At 33.5% G+C, this 24,411-nt stretch overlaps 1 protein-coding gene across 1 annotated transcript in view; it reads left to right on the top strand.

The window, feature by feature from the left end:
* LOC124369210 (SANT and BTB domain regulator of class switch recombination-like) overlaps positions 1 to 10,969 on the top strand; it is a 48,904-nt gene extending 37,935 nt beyond the window's left edge. Inside the window, exons 10-12 of the mRNA XM_046827048.1 lie at positions 5,838 to 6,042; positions 8,909 to 9,087; positions 10,735 to 10,969. Of these exons, the coding sequence (XP_046683004.1) occupies positions 5,838 to 6,042; positions 8,909 to 9,087; positions 10,735 to 10,877 (527 nt within the window). The 3' untranslated portion in view covers positions 10,878 to 10,969. The remainder of the gene's footprint in view (positions 1 to 5,837; positions 6,043 to 8,908; positions 9,088 to 10,734) is intronic.
* Positions 10,970 to 24,411: the final 13,442 nt, after the last annotated feature.

Raw genomic sequence — 24,411 nt, 5'->3', positions numbered from 1 at the left:
ATCCTAAAATTTTAATATAACAAAATTAATATATCATTGGGTAGAAAAATTAAATTGCATACAAATAATCACAATAACATTTTTTACAATTTATACATAGGGCAGATTAAAGGATCAATTTCATAATTCAGGGTTGGTACACCTGACGTGTACTTTTAAGGCAGAAGTGTATTCGGTCTTCATTAAAATTCATTGTTTTACATTTTATGGCCCTATACTTACATAGAAGTTTAGCAGAGACATATTGACTAAGTATTCTCATCCTTATTGACTTAAAGACCATCAATCATATCAGTCGTAAGTAAATATTTGTGGTGGTTGTTGGACATAACCTCTGTGTACTCGCTACAAACTGCACACGAGGTAACAACCGGTCTGTTCGTTTCGACCTTGGAGGAAGCTAGAGCCAAGTAGGACATCTCCACTGCCACCATCAACTGGTCTCGTAGCTCAGGCGGCTTACGAGTGACGCTGTTGTCTGCAATTGACGGCGGCACCAGTTCGAATACCACTCAACGTATAAACTTTTTGCTTCTTCTAAAACTGCAATAAAATTATATCGTGTTTATAATTATTTTAATCTCATTATTATTAATTTTAAAACATTCATTTACTTGTTGTTTATATATTGTATTATTTATACTGTTAATATTGTATTTTTGTGTATGTATTAAATATATTTTATTGTAAAAATTAGCCTACTATTATATGTTGATTTATCAGGTCTGAATTAATGTAAGAATTATGTATTTACTTTATTAAGGTAAAATAATATAATTTATCTGTATCTAGTTACTGTCTTAATTTATTGTGGTATTTTATTATGTAACTTGTTCAAATTATTCTCTCTAAGATAAGTATACTGTATGTATCCTTGACTACTAGTAATTATCCTTTACTAGTGCTTATTTGTTGTTGTTTTATATGTTTTTTATTTTAGCTTATTATTATTTATTATCTATCTAATTAGCGTATGCCCGGTTCTGTCATTTGCCATAATGGTTTTAACTAGAACACAGATACAAAATAAGATTGGTAGTGATCTAGACAAATTAGAACTTGCCACAGTAAACCAATTCTGTTAAACCTTTTGCTTGTAGATTTTTGTGTACGCTTTTAAAGAGATTATTGGTAAATATGATCATGCTGTGTTATTCGATCTGCTACCACTAACTAGCGAATGTTTTGGGAAAGTTAGGTGAAGCTTTAGACCATATCACTGCTTTAGAACTTAGTTTAAAAGAAAGTAGAATCTGAAAAGAAAACACTTAGAAATAAAGATATCAAAAAGAAAAACGTAGCTATGAACTAATGATAGAATCAGCTCTGAAAGAGGAAGAACGTAACAATGCTTTGCAAGAGGAAATAAGAATTCTAAAATTGAGAGAATCATCTTTTCAAAACCTACCCAAAGCTCAAACTGTTGTAATTCCAAATCCAAATTCGGGAAAAAAATCATATGGACTGGAAAGAGGTAAAATCCAAACCATAAAAATATTGTTGTAAAAAACCAAATACAGTTTCAGCTCAAAACTGAAAATCAATTTGAAATCCTCAACAAAATCTCTAGTGAACCCCTCTCACCTTCAAATATCTTTAAATACCCATAATAAAGACCAGAATGTAAACAATAAAAAGACCCAACGGCCTGCAACAGTATATCCTGGGAATGATTCACAGAATATAAAATCAAGATACCCTAAATTAATTTCAACTCGAGTTACTAGAGAAATTCAAACAATAAAGAAGAGGAAAGTTTTTTAGTGATTTCAGATAGCCATGGCCACATGATGAGTGAACTATTGTCTCGCAGATTGGGTCACGAATATATGCAATGAGTGCTGTGGTGAGACCGGGGGCCCCACTAAACTATGTAGTCCACGATCTCCCTGGCATGGTTAAAGAATTCACTACCGACGACACTGTAGTGATTATGGGGGGTGCAAACGACATAGGAAAAGACTCGGGCCTTTCCCTTTGTGATACAGTGCGTCGAGCTGTCTCTAGTGCTGTCAAAACAACTGTTATACTATGTACTATACCCTACCGGTACGATTAAAGCAAAACTCAATACTCAGATATCGGATTGCAAACCAAGAATTTAAAAACAATTTGGATATATACCAAATCTTGTTATTCATAATATTAAAACAGTGGTCTCGTTAAAAAACATTACACTCTGCATGGTTTACATATGAATAAGACTGGAAAGAAGGTTATGTCCAGAATTCTTGCTAAATGTATTGAGCCAGTGTTATGGTAGTGTAGCTAATGTTACTAATCCATGTTCTCCAGTGCCAGATAGGTTATTTGCAGAACCACTTTTACATCAGTCTCTAAATGATACTCAGACATCCACCCCTTAGACAGACAATTCACGCACATGTAACATCAACACCTACACCTCTTTCACCCACGACCACTTCAATCAATAACGAAACCCTTCATAACGCAACACATTACACTGACAACACTTTTTTTAGGGCAGACCAGAAACAACCTGTCACTAATGGAGGAGATGAAAGTTTGTGTAGCTCTGGATGGCGACGATCTGGGCAACATCTCGAGAAACTAATCATAGTTAGCTATAACATTAGGAAGTGTTAAAAATAAAATTCCTGAACTTGTCAATATATCTCGATTCTCTCGATCTCCAGATGTGCTGTGTCTACAGGAAGACTTGGACTGATGCTGACACGGAGCTGCGATGCTGCCATACCGTGCCTGGCGTACTACTTGTCTCTTGCTATTCACGCTCAGAACAAAAGGCAGGAGGGACCGCGATACTAGCCAAATCAAATCTAAAAACTAACTCGGTTTAAGAATATGAATCGAATTAAATGTATCGACGGCACATTTGAGTACAGTGTTGCTGAGGTTCTTAAAGGTTGTAATTCGTTTCTAATAATTGTCTTTGTACAGAAATCCTGAGAGCAAAGCTCTAGATTTCTTATCTAGTCTCAAGGAAGCGCTCACCCTAATCTCTAAAAAACATAAACACATACGTTATAGCGGCAGATTTTAATATAGACATTTTGTTACAATCAAAACAATGCGAAATCTTTAAAAACTTTATCACCTCTTTTGGTCTGAAAATAAACTTCGTAAATGCAACGAGAATAACAAAAGTGTCATCAAAATGTATCGATAATATTCTCACAAGTTTTAGTCCCGATGTATGCAAATTGATGGAGCCTTCATTATCTGACACCAAATGCTGTTACTAGAATATCCCTTAATAAAAAAAGAATCAAACCCAAATTAAAAAAAATAAATTATTTAAAAGACAATTCAATAATTACAATATTAGTAATTTTTTAAATAACCTTGAATTACAACTGAATATTTTCGATTATTATATGACTGAATTTGATTATTTTTATTCAACATTTCTAAAAACTTTTTGAACAATGTTTCCCCACTGAAACTCTCAACTGTAAAAGACAAGAGGAGTACAGCAGGTTGGATGACCTGGGGAATTAAAACATCATGCAAGAGAAAACGAGAATTATATGAAGCTCAGAAATCACTGAACAGTCCAGAGCTCACTAAATACTATAAGAAGTATTGCAGAATCTTAAGAAAAGTAATTCTTGCTTCAAAAAAAAAATGGCAAATGACAGATTCATATTGGATGCGAGGAACAGGCCACAAGCGATGTGGGATGTGGTTAATAGAGAAAACTGGTAAGTTAAAATTTAAAGCGGATGAGGACCTTGAAATAATAGTTAATAAATCTCCATAGTCAATAATTTCCAAATAGCCACTTTATTTAATGACTTTTTTATTAACGTAAGTAAATTAAATAATACCAAACGAAAAATTATCGATTAATTTTCTGAACAAAGATAACAAAATTTATCCAACTTTGTTTTTGTACCCCACTAACGCTGAAGAAGTGTTTCACATCATTAAAAATTTAAAAATTCCAAATCATGTGTGGATGGGATGAAGTTTCAACTCACATATTAAAAGTATCAACCTCAATTATATCAAAGCCATTAGCTCTTTTCATTAATAATTGTTTTTCAAATGGTATTTTTCCTGAAAAACTAAAATACTCACTAATTAAACCTATTCATAAGAAGAATGACAAAACTGACATGTCAAACTACCGTCCTATAGCCCTTCTTTCCAGTGATTTCCAAAATTTTACGAAAAAGTAATCGCAGTCAGAATTCCTTAAACATTTTACTAAATATAACATTTTGTGTAAAAATCAATTTGGTTTTAAACCCCAACTCATCAACAGCCTCAGCAGTTTTTGAACTAATTGACACAAATTTTATATTCAATTGACAAAAAACATCATACTGCATCTTCTTTTCTGCGACCTTTCAAAGGCTTTTGACTGTGTTGAACACAGTATATGTGTTAAAGAAATTAGAATTAGAATTTTATGGCTTAAAGAGGCTCAGTTCACAGCTTATTATCTTCATATTTACTATAATAGGAAACAAAAGGTTACAATTAAAAATAGCTCTTCTGCCAAGTTTTCTTCCCACTGGCAACTCAATGATCGTGGCGTTCCCCAGGGCTCGGTGCTGGGTCCATTACTATTTCTCATTTACGTGAACGATTTCCCACATAACCTAACTACTTCATCTGTAGTTTCTGTTTGCTGACGACACCACTCTTACTATAAAACAAAATCTCTTGATGATTTAGGAGAATAAAATTAATCAAGCAACTGACGAAGCAGGACAGTGGTTCTCAGCAAATGGGCTACTGCTCAATGAAAATAAAAGCCAATTATTAATATTCTCAACACATCAATCGGCAAGCACGTATACTAACTTTAACCTAAAACTAATATTAAAGTAACATCGTCATGTAAAATTTCTGGGTTTAGTTGTGGATAATTCAATATCCTGGAAAGAACATACAGTCTTTATAGAAAAGAAGTTACATTCAGCCTGTTTCGCATTGAGAAACTATCTCTCATGTGGCTAGTTTAGATACTGTGAAAGCAGTTTACTATGGTTATGTTTACTCGCATCTGAGGTATGGGGTGGTATTTTGGGGAAATTCTGTGTTATCAAAACAAATTTTCAAAACTCAGAAATATATCATTAGAATCATGTTCAAACTTAAAAAGAGACAATCCTGCAAACCACTTTTTATAAACCATAACATTCTCACTTTACCATCTCTATATATTCTAGAAATCCTATTACTATTTAAAACTAATAACAACTCTTTCAAAAAAAATCAAGTATTACACCATCATAACATCAGAAATCAACCCTTACAATACCCCATACACAGATTAAAACTATTCGAGCAGGGTCCTTATTATTCAGCTCTTAAAATATATAATAAATTACCTCCAAATCTAAAGAAGGAGAATTCCATAAACGCATTTAAAACCTCCCTAAAATGCTACCTCATTAACGGGCATACTATTCAGTTAATGAATACTTAAATGAATAAAAAGTTGTTTACTAGTCCCTATTATTGAATTTTTTGACCAAGTTTATTAAGCTTTGCATATATGTAACTGTTTTCTTGATTAGTTTAGGTTAGTTTATTAGTTTAGTTTATTTTTTAACATTGACAATTCATATGTTTATCTTTAGCAATGCTGAAAATTATAAACCTATGTGAAGCTTATAATAAATAAATAAATTCACTAACATACATCTAAGCCAGTTCCACATGCTTGTCTATAACCTTCTTAATATTGGGTTAAAAAAAGTAATAGTGTGAAATAACAGAAAAATGTATGATTTAAATTTCCGTAATACTTATAAATGTTGATGGTGATGCAAACGGCTTACACAATCATAACAAACTTGTTAGTTTTAAAATATAGAACATAATTTATGTCTGAGCAGGGATGGAGAGCTGTGTTCAAGTGACTGGACATTCACAAGTCTACAGTGAGGTGTCTGGATCCAGTGAGAATGCTACTAGTTCACCAGATGATACAGAAAGAGATTCTTCTCCCAGTCTTGGGGAAGACAACTCAGAAGATTCTCTTCTCTGTAATTCTCCTGTTCATAAAACCAGCAAAAAGAACTGTTCCATGTTTGTGTATTGGTAAGTACTTTGAGTTCATTTTACACATTGTATTCAAAAGCTATTTTATGCAAGTGAGGAAGATATTGGAGCTTTATGAACTATCCCCCAAAAAGGAGGTAGGTCTGGGGATCTATCTTCTATAATATTTTCTTTATCTAGAAAGGAAATATTTGCATTTTAGATGACAGAAATATAATAAACAATCAGTCATCATTTTAAAGATATGGCCCTTTGGTTATCCACTGTAAAGTGTCTAGTATTTATTTCCCAAATTAACAGAAACAATATTTGGATTAAGTAAATAGTAGTGAAAAAATTAAACCAGTCTAATAGCCATATTTAGAAATTAATATAATTCTTCTGCAAATATTAATAAATTTTAGTGACCATGTAAAACTTTATTATTTATCTTTTAATATTCCATCCACATGTCCCCAGGTTAAGGATTAAGATCATTATCAAATACTGTACTTAAAAACCTTTGTCAACCAACATACTGTGTCCAGACCATGTACAAAGAGTACTCAGAAGTTCTCAGCATATTGTTTTGCTGTTTGGAATCTAGGAAATAGGCTTTTTTCTGCTAGGGAGTGTTGCTCAAATTTCTTCACAAGTTTATATTATGAATTAATATTATGAGTAGCAAAATTGCATTGATTCTGATGTTTTTAACTTTAATATGAAAATTAAAACATATTCTAAACATTTCGAATTTACCTGATACGATATTTTAACCCTTCCCACCCATATTATGGGAAATGTCATGCAGTTAAATTTGTACAAAACGCGTATGACAAGAAACCTCATAATTTAAGGTTTTGGTTTTTGTCATGAATTGTAGTTCTTAAAACCGGTGATAGAATGCACTAGAATCTTGACTGAATGTCAGACAACAGCGACTTCATTGTTCTTGGCATCCTGTTATCGATCCAAATCTGGTTTTTGTAGCTAGAGCCCGCCACTTTGGACTTGACGCTAACGTGTTTGACAGGTTTTTCTGTATGGAAAGAGTGCCAGTGCAACTTTTGAGACTGGCATATAAGCTTTGCTCCTGTGTAGTGTTGCGATTAATAGGAGTTGATTTCTTTGAAATTGTGATCATATCTGTGTTTTCAGTTAATTCTTTTTGGTTTTATATTGTGGTCATATCTGTGTTTGTAGTGAATTCTTTTTGGTTTTATATTGTGATCGTATCTGTGTTTGCAGTGAATTCTTTTTGGTTTTATATTAAACTAATCATAAAGATGGCTAAACCAGATGATGAAAACTTAGTTGAATTAGTGAATGACATTATAAAACATATGCAAAAATATAAAACTCAATTTTTTAAAATCATTTATATTTTTTAGTTTTAAAATTACTTTAGAAACCTATATTCAAATAGAACTTTGAGTACATTAAATTGTTATAAATTGTGTTAGCATGCTAGGGGGAGGTACAGAAATTGATATTCAGCAATCTAAGGATTAATAGTAAAGTTTGTTATGAATAATAAAATACATATATAATTCATTATTATTGGTCCAATAATAACTGAGTAAAAATTAACATCTTCAAAGTTGCATAGCAACAGACACCATATATTAAGGGTCCTGGAAAATTTAACGATATTCCCTACATTCTACTCTATCTGCAAAGTACTCATTTATAAATACATGTTTCCCTAAATAGTTCGGAATCTAACAATAAATACTTTAAAACCCTCTTTGTCAAGAAAAATACCTTCATCTTCTGATAATTTCAATGATGAAAATTGGAAGTGTTCACTTGCCTATAATTGTGCATAGCATGACCACAAGCCTAGTTCAAGCACACTAGGCCAAGCATTCACTTCCAGTTTACTTGCCCATGCATGCTTCCAATGTGGGTTTGGCTTTTATTTTATTTTGGTGTGTTGGGTTTTATTTTATTATTTACAACTTTGATGCAGCTAATGCCGATATAATTTATTCATTGTGAACTTTGATGATGGTATATTTATAATGAAATGTGTAAGTGGATCTTCACTCTAACTATATGACAACGTATGTTTTAGGTATTGTTATAATTTCCAGTCTGGGGCATCAGAAATTAATTATCTGGAATTATTTTTTTATTGAAACATCTATCTTGTTGCATAAGTGAAAATTATGTTCGGACTGCATATTTTGGCTACTTTCAATCAATTGTGATGTATGGATCAAAACTGTGGGGAAATAGTGGTAGAGTTCAGGAAATACTGGTGCTTCAAAAGAAAGCTGTTAGAATTGTTGGTAAAGCTGAATATCTCGATCATTGTAAACCTGTTCTCATTAATCAAGGAATTATTACAATAGTTAATTTATATTTGTTTGATTTATCTATTTATATTTTAAACAATAAGGACCTATTAAACCATTCACAAACACATAATTACAACACAAAAAACAGAAATAACGTTTTAATTGACTATTGTCAACTGAGTAAATCTTTGAATAGTCATGTTGTAGTTGGCTTGCTTAAAAGTGCATAACAAATTGAAACATCTGATTGAAAGATACCCTCTTAAAATGTATAAAAATAAACTTTATGAATGGCTGTTACAAAACCCTTTCTAATAATATTGATGAGTTTTTTATATTCACAAAATAGACTTTTAATGATTGTTTCAAGATAAACTCATGATATAATCAGTGTTATTCTCAACTGGACTATTAATGTCTTTTTTTATTATATACATAATATTTTTGTATTATACTTATTCAATATTATTTAGAGACAGTAGTCTGTAGCTGAATTAGATCTTGTCAATGCATGTAACATGTTTTACGACAAATAAACAAATTTAATATTATTATTGTAAATTTAATTGTACAATTGTATTCACATGAGATTAATTTAATCGCTGATCATTATTATTAAACAGTCCAAACCAGCCAAACCAATGGTTAGCACGTTATTCAACTCGCTATAACCAGGACAGTCTACGCGACTATGAGGAGTGGTCCTTGAGCACTGTGGTGAGCCTGCTGTCCCGGAGACACGGAGATCTGTACCAGCGCGGTAACAATCGAGGCAAGTGGGGACCACACATCACACCTTTGGGTAGGTGGTGGCAACAGTGTTGCTGACACATAGATGCTAACTACAGATAATAGTGATTTGGGTTGTCTGGAAATCCCAAACAAGTAATAACATTTTAGAACACACACTTTAGAATCAGTCACTGCATAATTTTATAGGATGATGTAGCCTTTAAAGCTAATTAACAAATTTAAGAGGAATACAATCGAAGGATTTTCATTTGTTTGAAAATATGTCAGCCCACTATCATAATATTTTTACACAAAGGTTGCAATTATTTTTTTTACAACTGAATGAATGTAACAATGAAACTATTATATGGAATGAATATAATAGTGTGTTCCATGTGGAGGAACAAGTATCTTAATTATTTTTAATACTGATTTGCTTCTTTCTATTACAAGCCAATGTAATTCATATTTTCTATTAATGCACTATTTTCAAATAGTACAGGTGTTTTATAAATAAAACTTTTGCATTCATGGCAATAGTAAATGGATAAAATACCTAAGTCTGTAGTTTGGAGGTAAGCTGGAGATGGTTTTAAGATTGCAGTGATTGTTATTAACAAAATATGTATTGCAAGGAGCTTGACCTAAGGGTGGCCTGACAATTGTTTGTCTGTCATCAGACTGCATTCCGTTTCTTCAGTTTGCTAATGTTCTTAGTTGGTTAGTAGTAGTGAATTAGTGTTTTAATTAAGCTAATGTCTGTTCATATTTTCTAATTAAAAAACTATCTGATAATAATTTAATTTAACATGCTTTTCTAGATACCAACAGTAGCCTATTAAAATACAACAGTATGTAATAAAATAGCAAGTTCTATTTTGAACGGTTGTACTTATAAAATCTTGCTGTTGATTTTATAAGAAGTCTGTAATATACTGTAGTAATTTTTACGTAGCTGCATATTTTAACTGTATCTCTATTTTGAAGTAAATTAAAATAGCTTTTAAATATATTTATTTATTATTCAAATTAAAAAAATATTTTAATCGAGTTTTGAGTTTATGGCATAATATACTTATATAGAAGCAAAAATTGCATAAGACTTCTAAAACAACTTTAGATCTTTGATTTCATAATATCATTTACATAGGTGTTTGTACTAAAGCTGTTTGTGTTACCTAACTGTATCAGTTAAGGGGAATTGTGGTTTCGTTTATGAGTATTTTTAATGATTAACAAACCATGGCAAATGTCTATAAATTTGTGAGTGCCAGGTGGCGTTACTTCTGCTCCTGATTGTCTAAAGAATGCATGAATCATCACACCGAACATTAATTGTTAACAAAAACAAAACATCATAAATAAATCCATTATTGATATTCTTTTGAAAAACTCATCTGTAATTAATTTTTAAATGGTGTGGTTGATACTAATTACTTTAGTTAACTATTTTTAACAATATAATTTTTAAACTTTTAAACCTTGAATTTGAACAATGATTTAATGTTAATATCAAGGCTTATGTGATTGATGTCATGGCTATCATGGTGTTATTTTATTCACATTTGTCAAAACATTGCTATTTAACACAAAAACAAATTTTGGAAGATGGGCTCTCCACAGTACCATAATTTTAATTGTGTTTGCAGTTTGTTGATGCTTGTGAAGATGTTTACTTAGATGATAGCAATGTTACAATAAAATATTTGTATTACAGGTGGGACATATATCCGGTTGGAAGCACAATGGCGGGAGGGACATATGCATCTTTACCAGGGAGGACGAGTGCCTGTTATTTCCAATCCCAGGAGCCGATCAATTGTATCTTCCCGAGCTCGTCCTCGGAGTAATCTTCGCTAACTTTTCAATAAATATATTAAATTTTAATACAAAAGTAAATGTTTTCTGTAAAATTTATTAAGAACTTTGTGAGTACAATAATATGCAAGTATAAATAACAGTGTTTTCATATAAACAATTTGAAACCCTACAAATCTTTTGTGGATAGACAGCAGCCTGGTGGTTGGCTCAACGAGTGCTTGATAGCAAGCAGTACTTCAGACTTGATTGCATCATTAATATGTTCAGGAATGATCTTAATAAAATGCTCACTATGAATTCGAGAATTGAATTCATGTATAGAGCAGTGGTTCCCAATTGGTGAACCCTGGTCCCACAGAGGTTCATGAAAGGTTAGATAAATAACTTAGTTTTCAAGCGTTTTTCGCATAACTAGAAAATCAATCCCCAAATTTAAGTTACCAGGATGTGATAACACTTAAAAGGACTAGTATGTTAAAGTTGTTTGTCTATTGACAAGTAAGTTGGTAGAAGAGTTGCGTGAAACACCGGGTTACATGTACATTTTACGCTGGCTAGCATGGTGGTTAACTCTCATATTGGATGTAATCCCACTAATTATTGCTCACAGCTTGCTAGCCATTACAGTATCACTACACTCAGCGCTCAACAGCTCTAGTGCTCATGTTGTAATAATCATAGTTCAGATTATTTCATTGTTACTGTAATGGATAAGTGGTTAAAGAGTGAAAGTTTAAAACAGGATCAGCTTAAAGATAAAAAGAAGGTGACAAGGTTATCTAATTTAAAGTTCCATCAACGCCACATAAACATAATCTCAATAAACACAGAGCCTCAACAAGTCAGACAATATAATAAGAAATTAAAATTTGGCATCATGTATTTAGGGACTAAAGGTGAAGGACTTTACTATGTTTTTATTAATGGTTCCTAACGAAGGTATCAAGCCTGCCTTCATTGGCATCTGGAAATGAAACATTCTAACCTGGTTGTTTCGAAGCATCTGGTAAAATACAACATTGGCTTCACATCAAGTCTCTAAAAGAGTAGCATAGCCCTAAAAATCTTGTAAAATTTTGCTGAAGAGAATTGATAAAACATACTGCTGTAATACTATGAAAGATAATAATAGGTGATACAGCTTCTCAACTCATAAGTAGGCTACAGTTTATTTAAATATTAACACTGTTCAACGTAGAATTACAGATTTGGTAAGTAATATTGGATATAGTTTATTGACATGAGTGTGATATGTTTGTTTCTTTGATGGATGGAGATAAAACATTATCAGATCCCAAGTTGACTGAAAACATTTTCAAGATTATTTTATAAACATAATGAAAGATACCCAGATCAAAGTATATGATTAAAGTCAGATATGAGTTGTAACTTTTGTAATGTGATGTTTATAAAACCAAAATTTAATTTTAGACTAATGGATAAAAGGGTGGTGGAAAAATAACAGATTCACTTAGAAATAAAAAAAATGTCTGGATATGATGAAGTATCAGCTACAAGATTATGGAAGTACAAATAAATATGAGTGAAGATCTATGCAATTAATTCTTTATTTATTGCTGGTATTTTTCAAAACCAATTAACTCTTTTAGTGCCAATCATATTGGGCAGGTCATGTCACATAACTACAGAGTTACTAGCACAGGATGTTCAGTTGGGTGCCGCAGCTTGGCCGCTGGGTACAATCATAGTAGCGCTGGAGCAATTTTACGAGTTGACACACATAGACACAAATTTCACTAACTTTTATAATAAAACAATAATTTTGGTCTCATTTATTTTCGTTGTCAAAAGAACAATGAAATGTAGTGGAGTTTTATGAAATCTCCAAATATGATCTCCAAATATTGTATACTTTTAAAGGAAGATATTTTTCATTTGATTTTAATTTAATAAATTTAGAACTCCAAAAATACAGAAAAACAATTTTACTCGACAAATCTCTGTATCAAATTGTAATTAATATAACATTAATTGAGAAAGACCTGTGTGGAGTTGGTTAAATACTGTATAATAAGTACAAAACTGACTTTTACCATGAAAATGCAAATGTCGTTTGATAAAACATTTTAGTGTACATTATTGTTTGTTTGAATATAATATGAATGTCAATACAATGCCAATAATATATTGCCAAATCAAAAATACTTAACTCTTTTCATGGTTTAAAATTGAATTGAAAACAAAATGTTATGTATTAAAGGTTCAATTTATGAAGGAAAAACAACACTTAAGTATTTTCTCTTAAGTTAAATAAAGTCTACAGTAAATGACACACTGTTTAGAAGCTTTAAAAGTAAAATAAATAAGACAAGATAAGATTACAATATTAATGACTGGAGATGGCTATCATCTAACCACAAACTCCACTGCCCTACGAATAATGCAACTAACTTTATCAAACATTAAAACCACTATTAAAAACTACATAAATATAACAAATTATATTACATCCTTGAAACAAATGTAGTTCTGAATAAATCAGTACTTTTTATTGATATTAATCAATAAATGGATGTGTACTGTATGAAAATGTTGAGAGCCTATTTAAAGGCTCTACGGGTTTCATCACCAACCCAGTTTGAGCCTATATATACGAGATAGGGTCTTGGCGTTTCATCACCAACCTAGCTGAGCCTATATACAGACTGTTATAATCCATAATATTCCAGAAAGCATGGCCACACTGCCAAACAAGAAGGACCATGATCGTGAACTCTAAAAATCACTCTAAAAATCTTTGATTCAGTTGATATGCAAGCTAAAGATCTACAATTCTTCCGACTTGGCAAAACTCATAAGGACGACAAACCTCGCCCTATCAAGATAATACTTCCTAGCCCCCGTTTGGCTATTGATTTCTTTAAGCAGTTATTTCAGGTCAATCCCACAACTATCGATCCAGCTTTGTCTAGTATCAGCGTTTCTCATGATCGAACACTGCAGGAGCGTAATCACTTGAATAAGCTGCGTATATCTCTGGAGGATCGAATTCAGAAGGGCGAGACTGATCTCACTATTAAGTTTGTTAACGGCACACCTAGAATTATACAAAAGCCAAAAAACTGAGAAACCAAAATGGCATAACCAATCTACAGCTACTTTATCAAAATGTAAATGGTATTAGAACTAAACTTGTTGAATTACAACAATCCATAGCCTCACGCATACATGACATAATCATTCTTACGGAAACTAACTTAACCCCTACCATCTTAACAAGTGAACTTGGCTTCCTCAATTATAATGTGTATATGAAGGACAGAGACGCCTCTACTAGTCATAAGCGGAGTGGAGGAGGAATTATGATTGCAGTCTCTAAACAACTTCATTCTTATGAGTTACAAACATGTTCTGAGTCTGAAAATGTATTTGTCTCTTTGACTTTGAACGGCAACACAAAAGCATTGCTTGGAGGGGTATATATACCTCCTAACCTTCCTTCCACAGCCTACTCTAATTTCGTCCTCGCTTTAGAAGTGCTATCTGCTAATGTCTTCAACCAAATACTTATTCTTGGTGACATCAATCTGCCTTCTGTAGTCTGGACCTCACCTGCTTCTTCATTAAACTCCACATCCGCCCAAATAGTTATCAATATGTCTGAAATGTTTTCTCTTCAACAGATCAACAATGTTAGAAACTCAAGAGGTAGTCCGGTCAATTTAGCCAAAAAATAGGGGTAACTTTGCATTAATTCCCAGAAAGCTGAAAATTTGCATAGATGTTAGGGACACCATTGTTATGAAATTGTGAAAAGTCCCCATCGATCCCATGTCTTCAAAATTTTTTATTCGAATCAAATTTCACAAAAATGGGTTTTTTGAACTTTTCAGTGAAACGGTTAGGTTTATGAAAAAATATGTCAAACAAAAATTGTAGATCATCCATTTATCTACAAAAACGCCCCTTATACTTTTTTTCATAACACTAACCATTTTTGAGGAAAAAACAATTACAAAATTTTCATACACTGTATTGTCCATAATAAGCACGACCAAGCTGCCTATGATACCATTGAGCGTGTAATATAAGTAAAAAATATAAGTCTGCGTGACTAATACATTCATATTGACTGATAATTCTGAGAATATATTAAAAAAAACGGAGTACCTAATTTTAAGGGGGACCATGTGCCCTTTGAACATCTGCCTGCCATTCCATTGTTCGAGTGCCCCGTTCCGTCTACCTGCTTTTCTGAGGTCGCACCTAAAATCACCGTTAGTCTCTCAAATTTATTCGTATATTATTTCAAATATTCTCTGCTAAAGTTTGTGCTGAATATTCACTTTTTGTTGAAAATATGTCGCAATAGTTTTTATTTGCACTAAACTTTTATCTTCAAGTGAATGTGTTATTGTTGATCGCGGTATGAAGACGTTACTTAACGTTAGTATTCAAGGGAGGAATCAATTTAATGATTACTTGAAGAATGTAAATTCAGCGAGAAATCATGTGCAGTGTCACAAACAATACAATAGAAGGAATACAATTGCAGCAGCCAAAACAGGCAACATGAAGAGGAATAAAGCTAGTGCCTCTCAAAAAGTCCTCCTCGTACTAGAGCACATGTAAGTGAGTCATATTTTTTCTTTAAAAATTGTTGTTTATTTTGCGCCGACAAGTTGAGTGAGGAATACAAAAAAGAAACAAGTACAGAAATCTCGTCGTAAAATTTGTAACGTTATAACTCATTCATTTAAAGACTCAGTTATGAAAGCAGCTCAGTCTCGTTCTGATGACACCGCAAAAACTATTGTTGCTCGCATCGGGTTTTGAACACGATTTAGTTGCTGCTCAAGCTAAAGTACCATAATGATTGCTTTGTATCATTTTTTAAGCCGACCACTGCGGAGGCTAAGTCGGCCGTCCTCAAGATGAAGCATTGTATCTCACCATGGGGGAAATGTTTTTCATATATTGAAAGAGGTTGATGACTGCTAGTTTACGTTAGAAGAATTAGAAAATATATGTAAAAAACGTAAGTGCTGATAATAGAAAAATTAAATTACGATTGAAGTTAAATGATGGTAATAGAGTCATTATTACTCAGGAAATTAAGACAATTAACATTGTATGTTATTTTTTGTTAATTATCATGATATTATCAATCAAGCTTGGAGTGAAAAAACATAAAGGCAAAGAAGAGCAATTGAAGGTCCTATCAACTGCACCAGCAATTATTCGGGAAGATAATCAATCGGTTCAATCATATACAGTTTTTACATGCGATGTTATGACTGGCTGTGATACATCAGTAATGTTTCGAAGGGGTAAAACAACAGTGTTTTAATTGTTTGAAAAAGAAACTTTTATTACATGTGTAGCCTACAAGCTTTCAAAGATATCAACTCTTCACCAGAAACTCGCTTTCTTCTGTCTTTATATGGAGCTCCAAAAATTTACTTCCATAGACAAATTACGTTACTTATCTTTTGCAAAACAAACACGTAATAAAAACGTGTGCAATTAGCCATCCTTCCTCCAACTGCAGCTTCCGCTCACCAACAGTTTTATCATGTATATTACTAGGTTCAGGTGTGTGGCTTGATAATCAAATAGACCCAGAACAATTGGGGTTGGAAGCATATCCCGCACGCTTCTTCCACCTGAACCAGAAAACCTCCTTAATTCTGTTTTTTGGAACTGCAAAAAGAGGTGTAACTTAAGATGCGGCCGCAAAAAAAAGTAATCTTATTTTGTTCACTAGCGTGCACTACTTGTCAAGGCCAATCGTGTTCAAATGTTGAATCTCCAGCAGAAGAAGGATTTTACATGAATGACGAAACAACTGATGTATTGCTGTTAGTCAAATCAAATCAAATCAAAATATTCTTTATTACATGTTCATCAAGAACAGAAATGGTGTCAGTTTTACAATGATGTTGTACATAACTTGTTAAAACTTATTGAGATGTTTTTTTTGGACAGTCTATCCATGTTGAAGGAAATCATTTATGGTGTAGAAAGGCCGTTCGGCCAGCCAGCTGTGGAGTCCTATCTTCAATTTAATCCCATTTCTTGATCTTAGGTTTCTGGGCAGTCGATTGAGGAATTTAATTCCCGTATACGTTGGTTTTTTCTCATATTGAGCTAGGCGGTGTGCTGGAAGACTGTAGAGTTGTGCGTTGCGGGTGTTGTGCGTTTGTGTATATCAGAGCCCCTTGTCATGTTTTGTCCATCAGCATGCATGACTGTTTCTTGTATGTATAGGTTGATGATAGTTAGGATTCCAAGTGACTTGAAAGCACCTCTGCAAGTTGTCCAGTCTCTGTAGTCCAGCCAGGATTCTGATGGCCCTCTTTTGTATTAGCAAAATTCTTTGGATGTTTGTTGCAGAGGCTGCTCCCCAAACAGCAAGGCCATACCTTAGATGGGTCTCAAAGAGTGCAAAATATGCTGTTCTTGCTGTAGTTAGGTCACTTATGGCTTTGATTTGTTTGATTGCATAAACACTGGAGTTCAGGTTTTCTACAAAGGTTGTCTATGTGTGTGGTCCAGTTTAACATGCTGTCAAGGTTAGGCCCAGGAATTTTACTTTGTTTTCCATAGTGACACCTGGAATTTGTGGTACCTCTTGATTAAAGATATCCAAATCCCATTTGGCTGGTTTTGGTGGGGTTGACAACCAAATCATTGTTATGGCAGTACTGGTAGGCTGAATTTAGGGATATGTATGAGTTTGATAGCTAGGTTCTCAGGTGTTTTATCACTTAACAGCAGGGTGGTGTCATCTGCATACATTATGGTACTGCAGTTAGTCCTGTAGATGTTGGGGCATATCATTGGTGAATAAGATGAAGAGCACCGGTCCCAAAACGGAGCCCTGTGGTACTCCTCGGGTTACCGGCAGCATGCTGGATTGGATATTTGTCGTAATATTTTTGGTTGTGTGTTGTAGTTCTACCAGTTGTTGACGTCCAGTCAGGTAGCTTTTAAACCATTCTTTAGCTGTACCACATATGCCTAGGGCTTCAAGCTTCCTGATGATGAGGACCGTGGCTCAGGCAATCGAAAGCCTTAGAGAAGTCCAGGAAGAGAGCAGTTGAGAGTTTTCTTTTCTTCAAGGTTCATCTATCACAGTTTCTATTAGTTTTATCATTGCAGTTGTTGTTGACTTGCCCTTTGTAAAGCCGTGCTGTGTACTTGTAAGTAGGTTTGTTTTCATTTGCAGTATGTCATTAGCCTTTTAAGAGCTATTTTCTCACAGAGCTTTGAGAAGGTTAAAATGAGGGAAATTGGTCCGGTGTACAATTGGTCGGGAAAACCTAGTACAATTTATGTCTACTCAAGAAGATGAGGAAGAAGAAGAAAACACAGAGAGAAAAGAAGATGAAGGGGAAGAAGAGGAAATACCTAATGACGATGAAGATGAATAAAATACATATGTTACAATGAAATATATAACGGGACTTGTCACTCGAGCTGTTACCTGATCGACAACGACCACACTGACAAGAGTGCAACGACTAAAAAGAAGAATAACCAACCATTCATTAAATTTTTACTGGAATAGACTGTGAAATAGGCCTACTGGGGAAACCACATTAAAAAAAAATCGCGCTAGGTACACTAAACTCATAGGTGGCGTGGAAACGTGTTCATATTATAGACAATACAGTGTATGAAAAATTTTGTAATTGTTTTTTCTCAAAAATGGTTAGTGTTATGAAAAAAAAGTATAAGGAGCGTTTTTGTAGATAATTAGATGATCTACAATTTTTGTTTGACATATTTTTTTCATAAACCTAACTGTTTCGCTGAAAAGTTCAAAAAACCTATTTTTGTGAAATTTGACCTTGAATAAAAAATTTTGCAGACATGGGATCGATGGGGACTTTTCACAATTTCATACCAATGGTTTTGTCCCTAACATATATGCAAATTTTCAGCTTTCTGGGAATTTTTGCAAGGGTCAATGTCTAAATTGACCGGACTAAGGAGCCATTCTGGATCTTGTATTATCCTCCATGCCCTGTTCTGTATCTCGCGAACTCGATGGATTACTAACTGAAGACGTCCACCACCCTTCTCTTAATGTAACTCTACCTTATTCTGCCAAGTATTCTTCTTCCTCATATAGTCAGCGGAACTTAAAACGATGTAATCTTCAGAATGTTCGCAAAGATTTAGCAGAGATGAACCTGAATTTTCTAATTTCCAACACGAATTTAAATGATTCTTTTGAATCTCTTTGCGTAGGTGTTGGCAGCTGCATTATTAGGAACTCGCTCTTAAGCGTTTTGGCAATTATTCTTTTCCCAAATGGTACACCTTTAAACTGATGTCACTTACCATACTGAAGAAAACGTTACATAGGGAATACAAAGAAACACTAAACCCTATTACTTACCATAACTTCTGTAAAGTCCGGAGGGACTGCAAACAACTGTCAAGATTTTGTTTCTCTCGGTACATTACACATGTGCAAGACACACTGCGCTCAAACCCTAAGGCTTTCTGGAGTTATGTGAAGAATATGACCAACAGTGCAGAAGCTTCTCCGTCTGCTATGTCTTATGTTAGTAAATCCTCAACGGATGGCAATGCTATAGCTGATATGTTCGCAGACAATTTCTCTTCTGTTTTGTTCAAGACGATGTCCCCCCATCTTCGTTTGACTTTTATTCCGTCGATGTCGTCTCTGCATGCTCAGTTGCTCTTGGCGAAGTTCATAGTGCTCTTCTCAGCCTTGATGTTAACAAAGGGCCTGGACCTGATTCCATCACTCCAGCTGCTGCTAAATATTGTGCTGATCTGCTATCACCATCACTAACTACACTGTTTAATCGATCTCTTAGTACTGGCATTTTTCCCAGAGTCCTAAAGAGGAGCCATATTGTACTAATCTACAAGAAGGGGCCAAAGGAATCAGCCACAAACTATCGTCCTGTTGCAATATTATCCGTCTTTGCAAAGGTATTTGAGAAACTTGTCCTCAACCTTATTCAATTCAAAATAAAAGCTCACCTCAACATTCACCAGCACGGCTTCGCATCTGGCAGATCTCCTGTGACAAACCTTGTCCTCTTTCATGATTACATAATTGACGCACTAACGCTCAGGCAACAAGTAGATACTATAGAGCTGGATTTCGATCGATACCAAGGCGTTTGATCGAGTATTCCACACCATTCTGATAAGGAAGCTGGAAGCATATGGTTTCAAAGGAACCTTTCTCCGTTGGCTTGAGAGTTACCTTCAACACAGAATCCTTCAAGTGCGATACAGATCACACATCTCAAAAGAATTTGTTGCTACGTCTGGTGTACCTCAGGGGTCTTACCTAGGCCCTTCATTATTTAACCTGTACATAAATGATGTCACATCTCGTCTTCGCTGCAAACATCTTCTCTTTGCAGACGATTTAAAGCTTTACATGAAGATTTGCACCGCTGAAGATGCTGCACTCCTTCAGAACGATCTCACACAAGTAGATGTATGGTCTCAAGCTAACTCAATGACTCTCAACCTTGACAAGTCCAGCTGCATCACTTTCCACCACAACAAGTCTCCAGTCTTCCACACCTATCCAAGCAGAGGTCATGCACTTCATAGAAGCTTATCTGTCAAGGATCTTGGTGTGACTTTATCATCTAATCTATCTTGGGAACTTCACATAAGGAATATATGCAATAAGGCTGCTCGCAACTTGGGCTTGATACTGAGACTCACCAAGCCCTCACGACATTTACTCATTGAAGATTTTGTACTATGCACATGTCAAACCCCATCTCGAGTACTGTAGCGTTGTTTGGTCACCGCACCAGCACTACCTTGTGGATGATATTGAGAAGATACAGAGACGTTTCTTGCGACTTGTTGGGGTTCGTCTTGGTTATAGATACACAGAGGTCCCCATTCAAGATATTGCTACTTTCCTGAACATACCATCACTCAGTTCTAGACACTGTATTCAGGATATGATGTTTCTCTACCGTTTGATAAACGCTGAGTTGGACTGCCCTGACCTTCTAGAAAAAATCAACTTCAAGGCATCGTTTGGAACCAGAGCCATCAATTCTTTCACTAAGGTTGCAGCTTCCTCCTCTTATGCAGCAAATGGCCCAATGCTGTGGATTCAGCGGCTAGGGAACAACATTCCATCCACCCTAGACATCTTTATCGCATCCACATCTGCAATCAAAAGCCGGCTTGCATCACTGTAGCTGTTATTATTATTGGCTCGTCTCTACGCCTGCCCTGCCTGTGTTGTGTCTCAGTGTTTCATTGTGGCGCCTTTAAAGGGCCACAGAAAATTTTTGAGTGGTGCTTCCTGTCACATGATTTGATGGATCCTAAATTTTACCTAGTTGCTTGTTTTCTTGTTCTCATTTAACTAATCTTGCCATGAAATATTGGTGTAATTTATCTCACATTAGTATGTTGATATAATTAGTTTTTATAGCTTTTTTAGTTATTTATTTTACCAACAGTTTTTTCCTTTTTTTTATGCATTGTTTTTTGTCTTGTTAAGCAGTATTAATTATTAGTTACTTTTTCACAGTTGCCCTTTATATTAGTTAATTTGATACTTCATAGTTTATCTCTTGTTATGCATTGATCTTGGTGTCATTATTTCTTGTTGAGTCTTTTATTTTATTATCACAGTTAACTTATTTGTCAAAACTGTTACCTACGTCATGGTTCATTTCTTGTTTTGCATCGTTCTTGTTAAGCATCTTTCTTTGTTATTGTTATATATTTATCTATTTATTGTTACACATTACTTGTTATCTATTTATACAATTATACTTTCTTGTTATGCATCTTACAATTCACATCTATTTGTTTCATATTATGTATCTATTGTTTTGTTTACTGGTTGCATATTCTATTGTTTTTGTTTTAGTCTACTAATTAATTTCTTTGGTCACTTGTTATGCATGTAGATAAAATTGAAACTTACTTGTTGAAATGGTGATGCCGTTGAAATAATAATAATAATAAATAAAAACTATCACAACATTTTTAGGGTTAACAATAGACCAGCATCTAAATTAGGGTGAGCATGTACATAAAACTTTAATTAAAATTAATTCTGGAATGTATGCACTGCCAAGAATGAGTTACCTACTATTGTGACATAAAAACTTTGAAAAATGAATATTTTGCCCATGTATATAATCACACATTTCACTTGGGAAATAGAGAAAATAAGACCTCTTATCTCTTGGTATGCCATACTCATACATTTGCAGGTGTTTTCTACATTTAGTTACAGTTGTGAACTAGACTTCATTTTGTGTTTATAGTTTAGTATGTATGTATGTGATTTTTAAATATGTGATTCACAAGCATTATTAAATAAAGTTTAATAAAATACTTTTATATCAGTACAATATCTTGTGTTTTTATAAAACTTCATGTTAAACTGCCATGTCATTCCATTGTAATCAATGTTTGTCAAGCAGCGAAACTGGTATTTGTTTGGTTGAGTATGGGCTGTTAAATTGAGTAGCTCAGATCATGTCTAGTCAATGTTCTGAATTAAGTTTGAGGAGGGGAATAAATTAGAGATCATATAATGGGGTCTTAAGTTTTGAATATGCAATGATTTAGTTGTCACTGCCACTGATCAGGTGAAGAGCTTTCATATGAAGAGTGTATATAGAGTATTATAACATGACGACTGACAATTTAAATATGTGATAGAAAAAATTATTAAATTAGATTTTTATGAACATACATATTACTTACCTTGTTAATGGCCCTTACTTTATTAAAGTTAAGTAAGGGCCTAAGCAGGTTAGGTAGCTCGTCTCTTAAAAAGTTCAAGTACACAGAGGTTTTATAAAAACACAAGATATTGTACTGATATAAAAGTATTTTATTAAACTTTATTTAATAATGCTTGTGAATCACATATTTAAAAATCACATACATACGTACTAAACTATAAACACAAAATGAAGTCTAGTTCACAACTGTAACTAAATGTAGAAAACACCTGCAAATGTATGAGTATGGCATACCAAGAGATAAGAGGTCTTATTTTCCGTTTTCATACTTAATTATTGGGATACTCCAAAACAAAATTAAAGAAATTTCTAAATATATCAGTTCAAACATTTTAAAAATGAGCTTTGAGAAATTGTGTATTAACCCTTTAAGGAGTAATCATGTCTTAAGACGTGATTATATTTTAAACATAGAGGAGTAGCTATTTTTAGACTAATAAACGTCCAGAGAGTAGATATTTTTTTAACGTTATTTTTATAAAATCACTGTTATATAATTGTTAGAGTATCAAAATATGTATTTACCTTTCGAAAATGAAAAAAAAAAACATTAAGAGTAAATTTTGAGTTGTCATTGCGTAATATGACTTTATGGAATAAATTAATGTGCAAGGCAGGTTAAGCAAAATCAGGTTAAGCAAAATAAATAAAAGCCCTTGAGTTTTATAAATGCATTGTTCTAATAGAACATTATTTATTACTTGATGTTTATTACAAGAAAACACGAATACTGAAAAAATTAACACATTCGAGTCTACGCTCGAGCCAGACGCGAGCGCCATTGTTTAAACCCCCGGCCGGCGCTCGAGCGTGACTCGAGCACAGCTTTGCCGATTGATATACGGAGTTGCTCGAGTGATATTCGAGTGCCGTCTGCTGCATTAGAAAGCCAGCTTTAATGGTTAGTTCAGAAAAATTCCGCTAGGCGCTACTACGTCATACCCGCTTGAGGCTTTTGTTTATCCACTGACGTGGCCTGGCACGTTGTCAGTCTGTCTACAACAATAATTTTTTTAGCATTTGAAATTTTTTTGGCAATTAAAATAATTATTTGTAAATATGTATATAGTAAATGCTTTTAAAAATATTGAAATTACTTGTTTTATTTATTAAAAAGTTAGTTTTCAAGTAACACAAGACATGGGGGAGTTTTTTATTTTTCTTCAAAAAATGTAAGTTTTGAAATTTTTTTAAAAATTAATTATATTTTATAGGAATACAGTTTTACATATCATTTTAAAGAGGAAAGATAGAACTTTCAAGAAAATATAATATCTTATACATAATATTTAACAGTTTTCTAAAAAAAAAATCTGAAAACCAATTAATTTATGCAGACCGGGTTATAAAAACAGCAAATAGCGAGCCAGACTCCAATGTGTTAATTATATACTGTTTTTAGTCACTTTTCAGAAAATTTTTTTCTGATTCCCATTACAAAAGAGTTTTATTATTAATACTAGTATATTATATTTTAGGTCTAATTGGTAAAACTTACTATTAATAAAGTAAATTAGTAATAACAAACCGATAAATGAAACGGTAATAATATTTCCTGATGAAACCGGCTCAAGACGTGATTACTCCTCTATGGCACAACATGAGTAAACGTCTTAAGACGTGATTACTATTTAAGCGTAAAAGGAATTACTACTTAAAGGGTTAAACATGTAATAAATAAGTTTTAATAAAATAATTCTACAACACATGATATAGATGAGATAGGAAGTGTAGATTCAATTTGAATGTCAAATTATACTCCAGTTCATTTTCCACCTAATTTTTTAACAAAAAAGGTTTGATTACACTTATTA

The sequence above is a fragment of the Homalodisca vitripennis genome, chromosome X (genome assembly GCF_021130785.1).
Source record: "Homalodisca vitripennis isolate AUS2020 chromosome X, UT_GWSS_2.1, whole genome shotgun sequence".
Classification (NCBI taxonomy): Eukaryota; Metazoa; Arthropoda; class Insecta; order Hemiptera; family Cicadellidae; genus Homalodisca; species Homalodisca vitripennis.
This window is presented reverse-complemented; position numbering and strand designations above follow the sequence as displayed.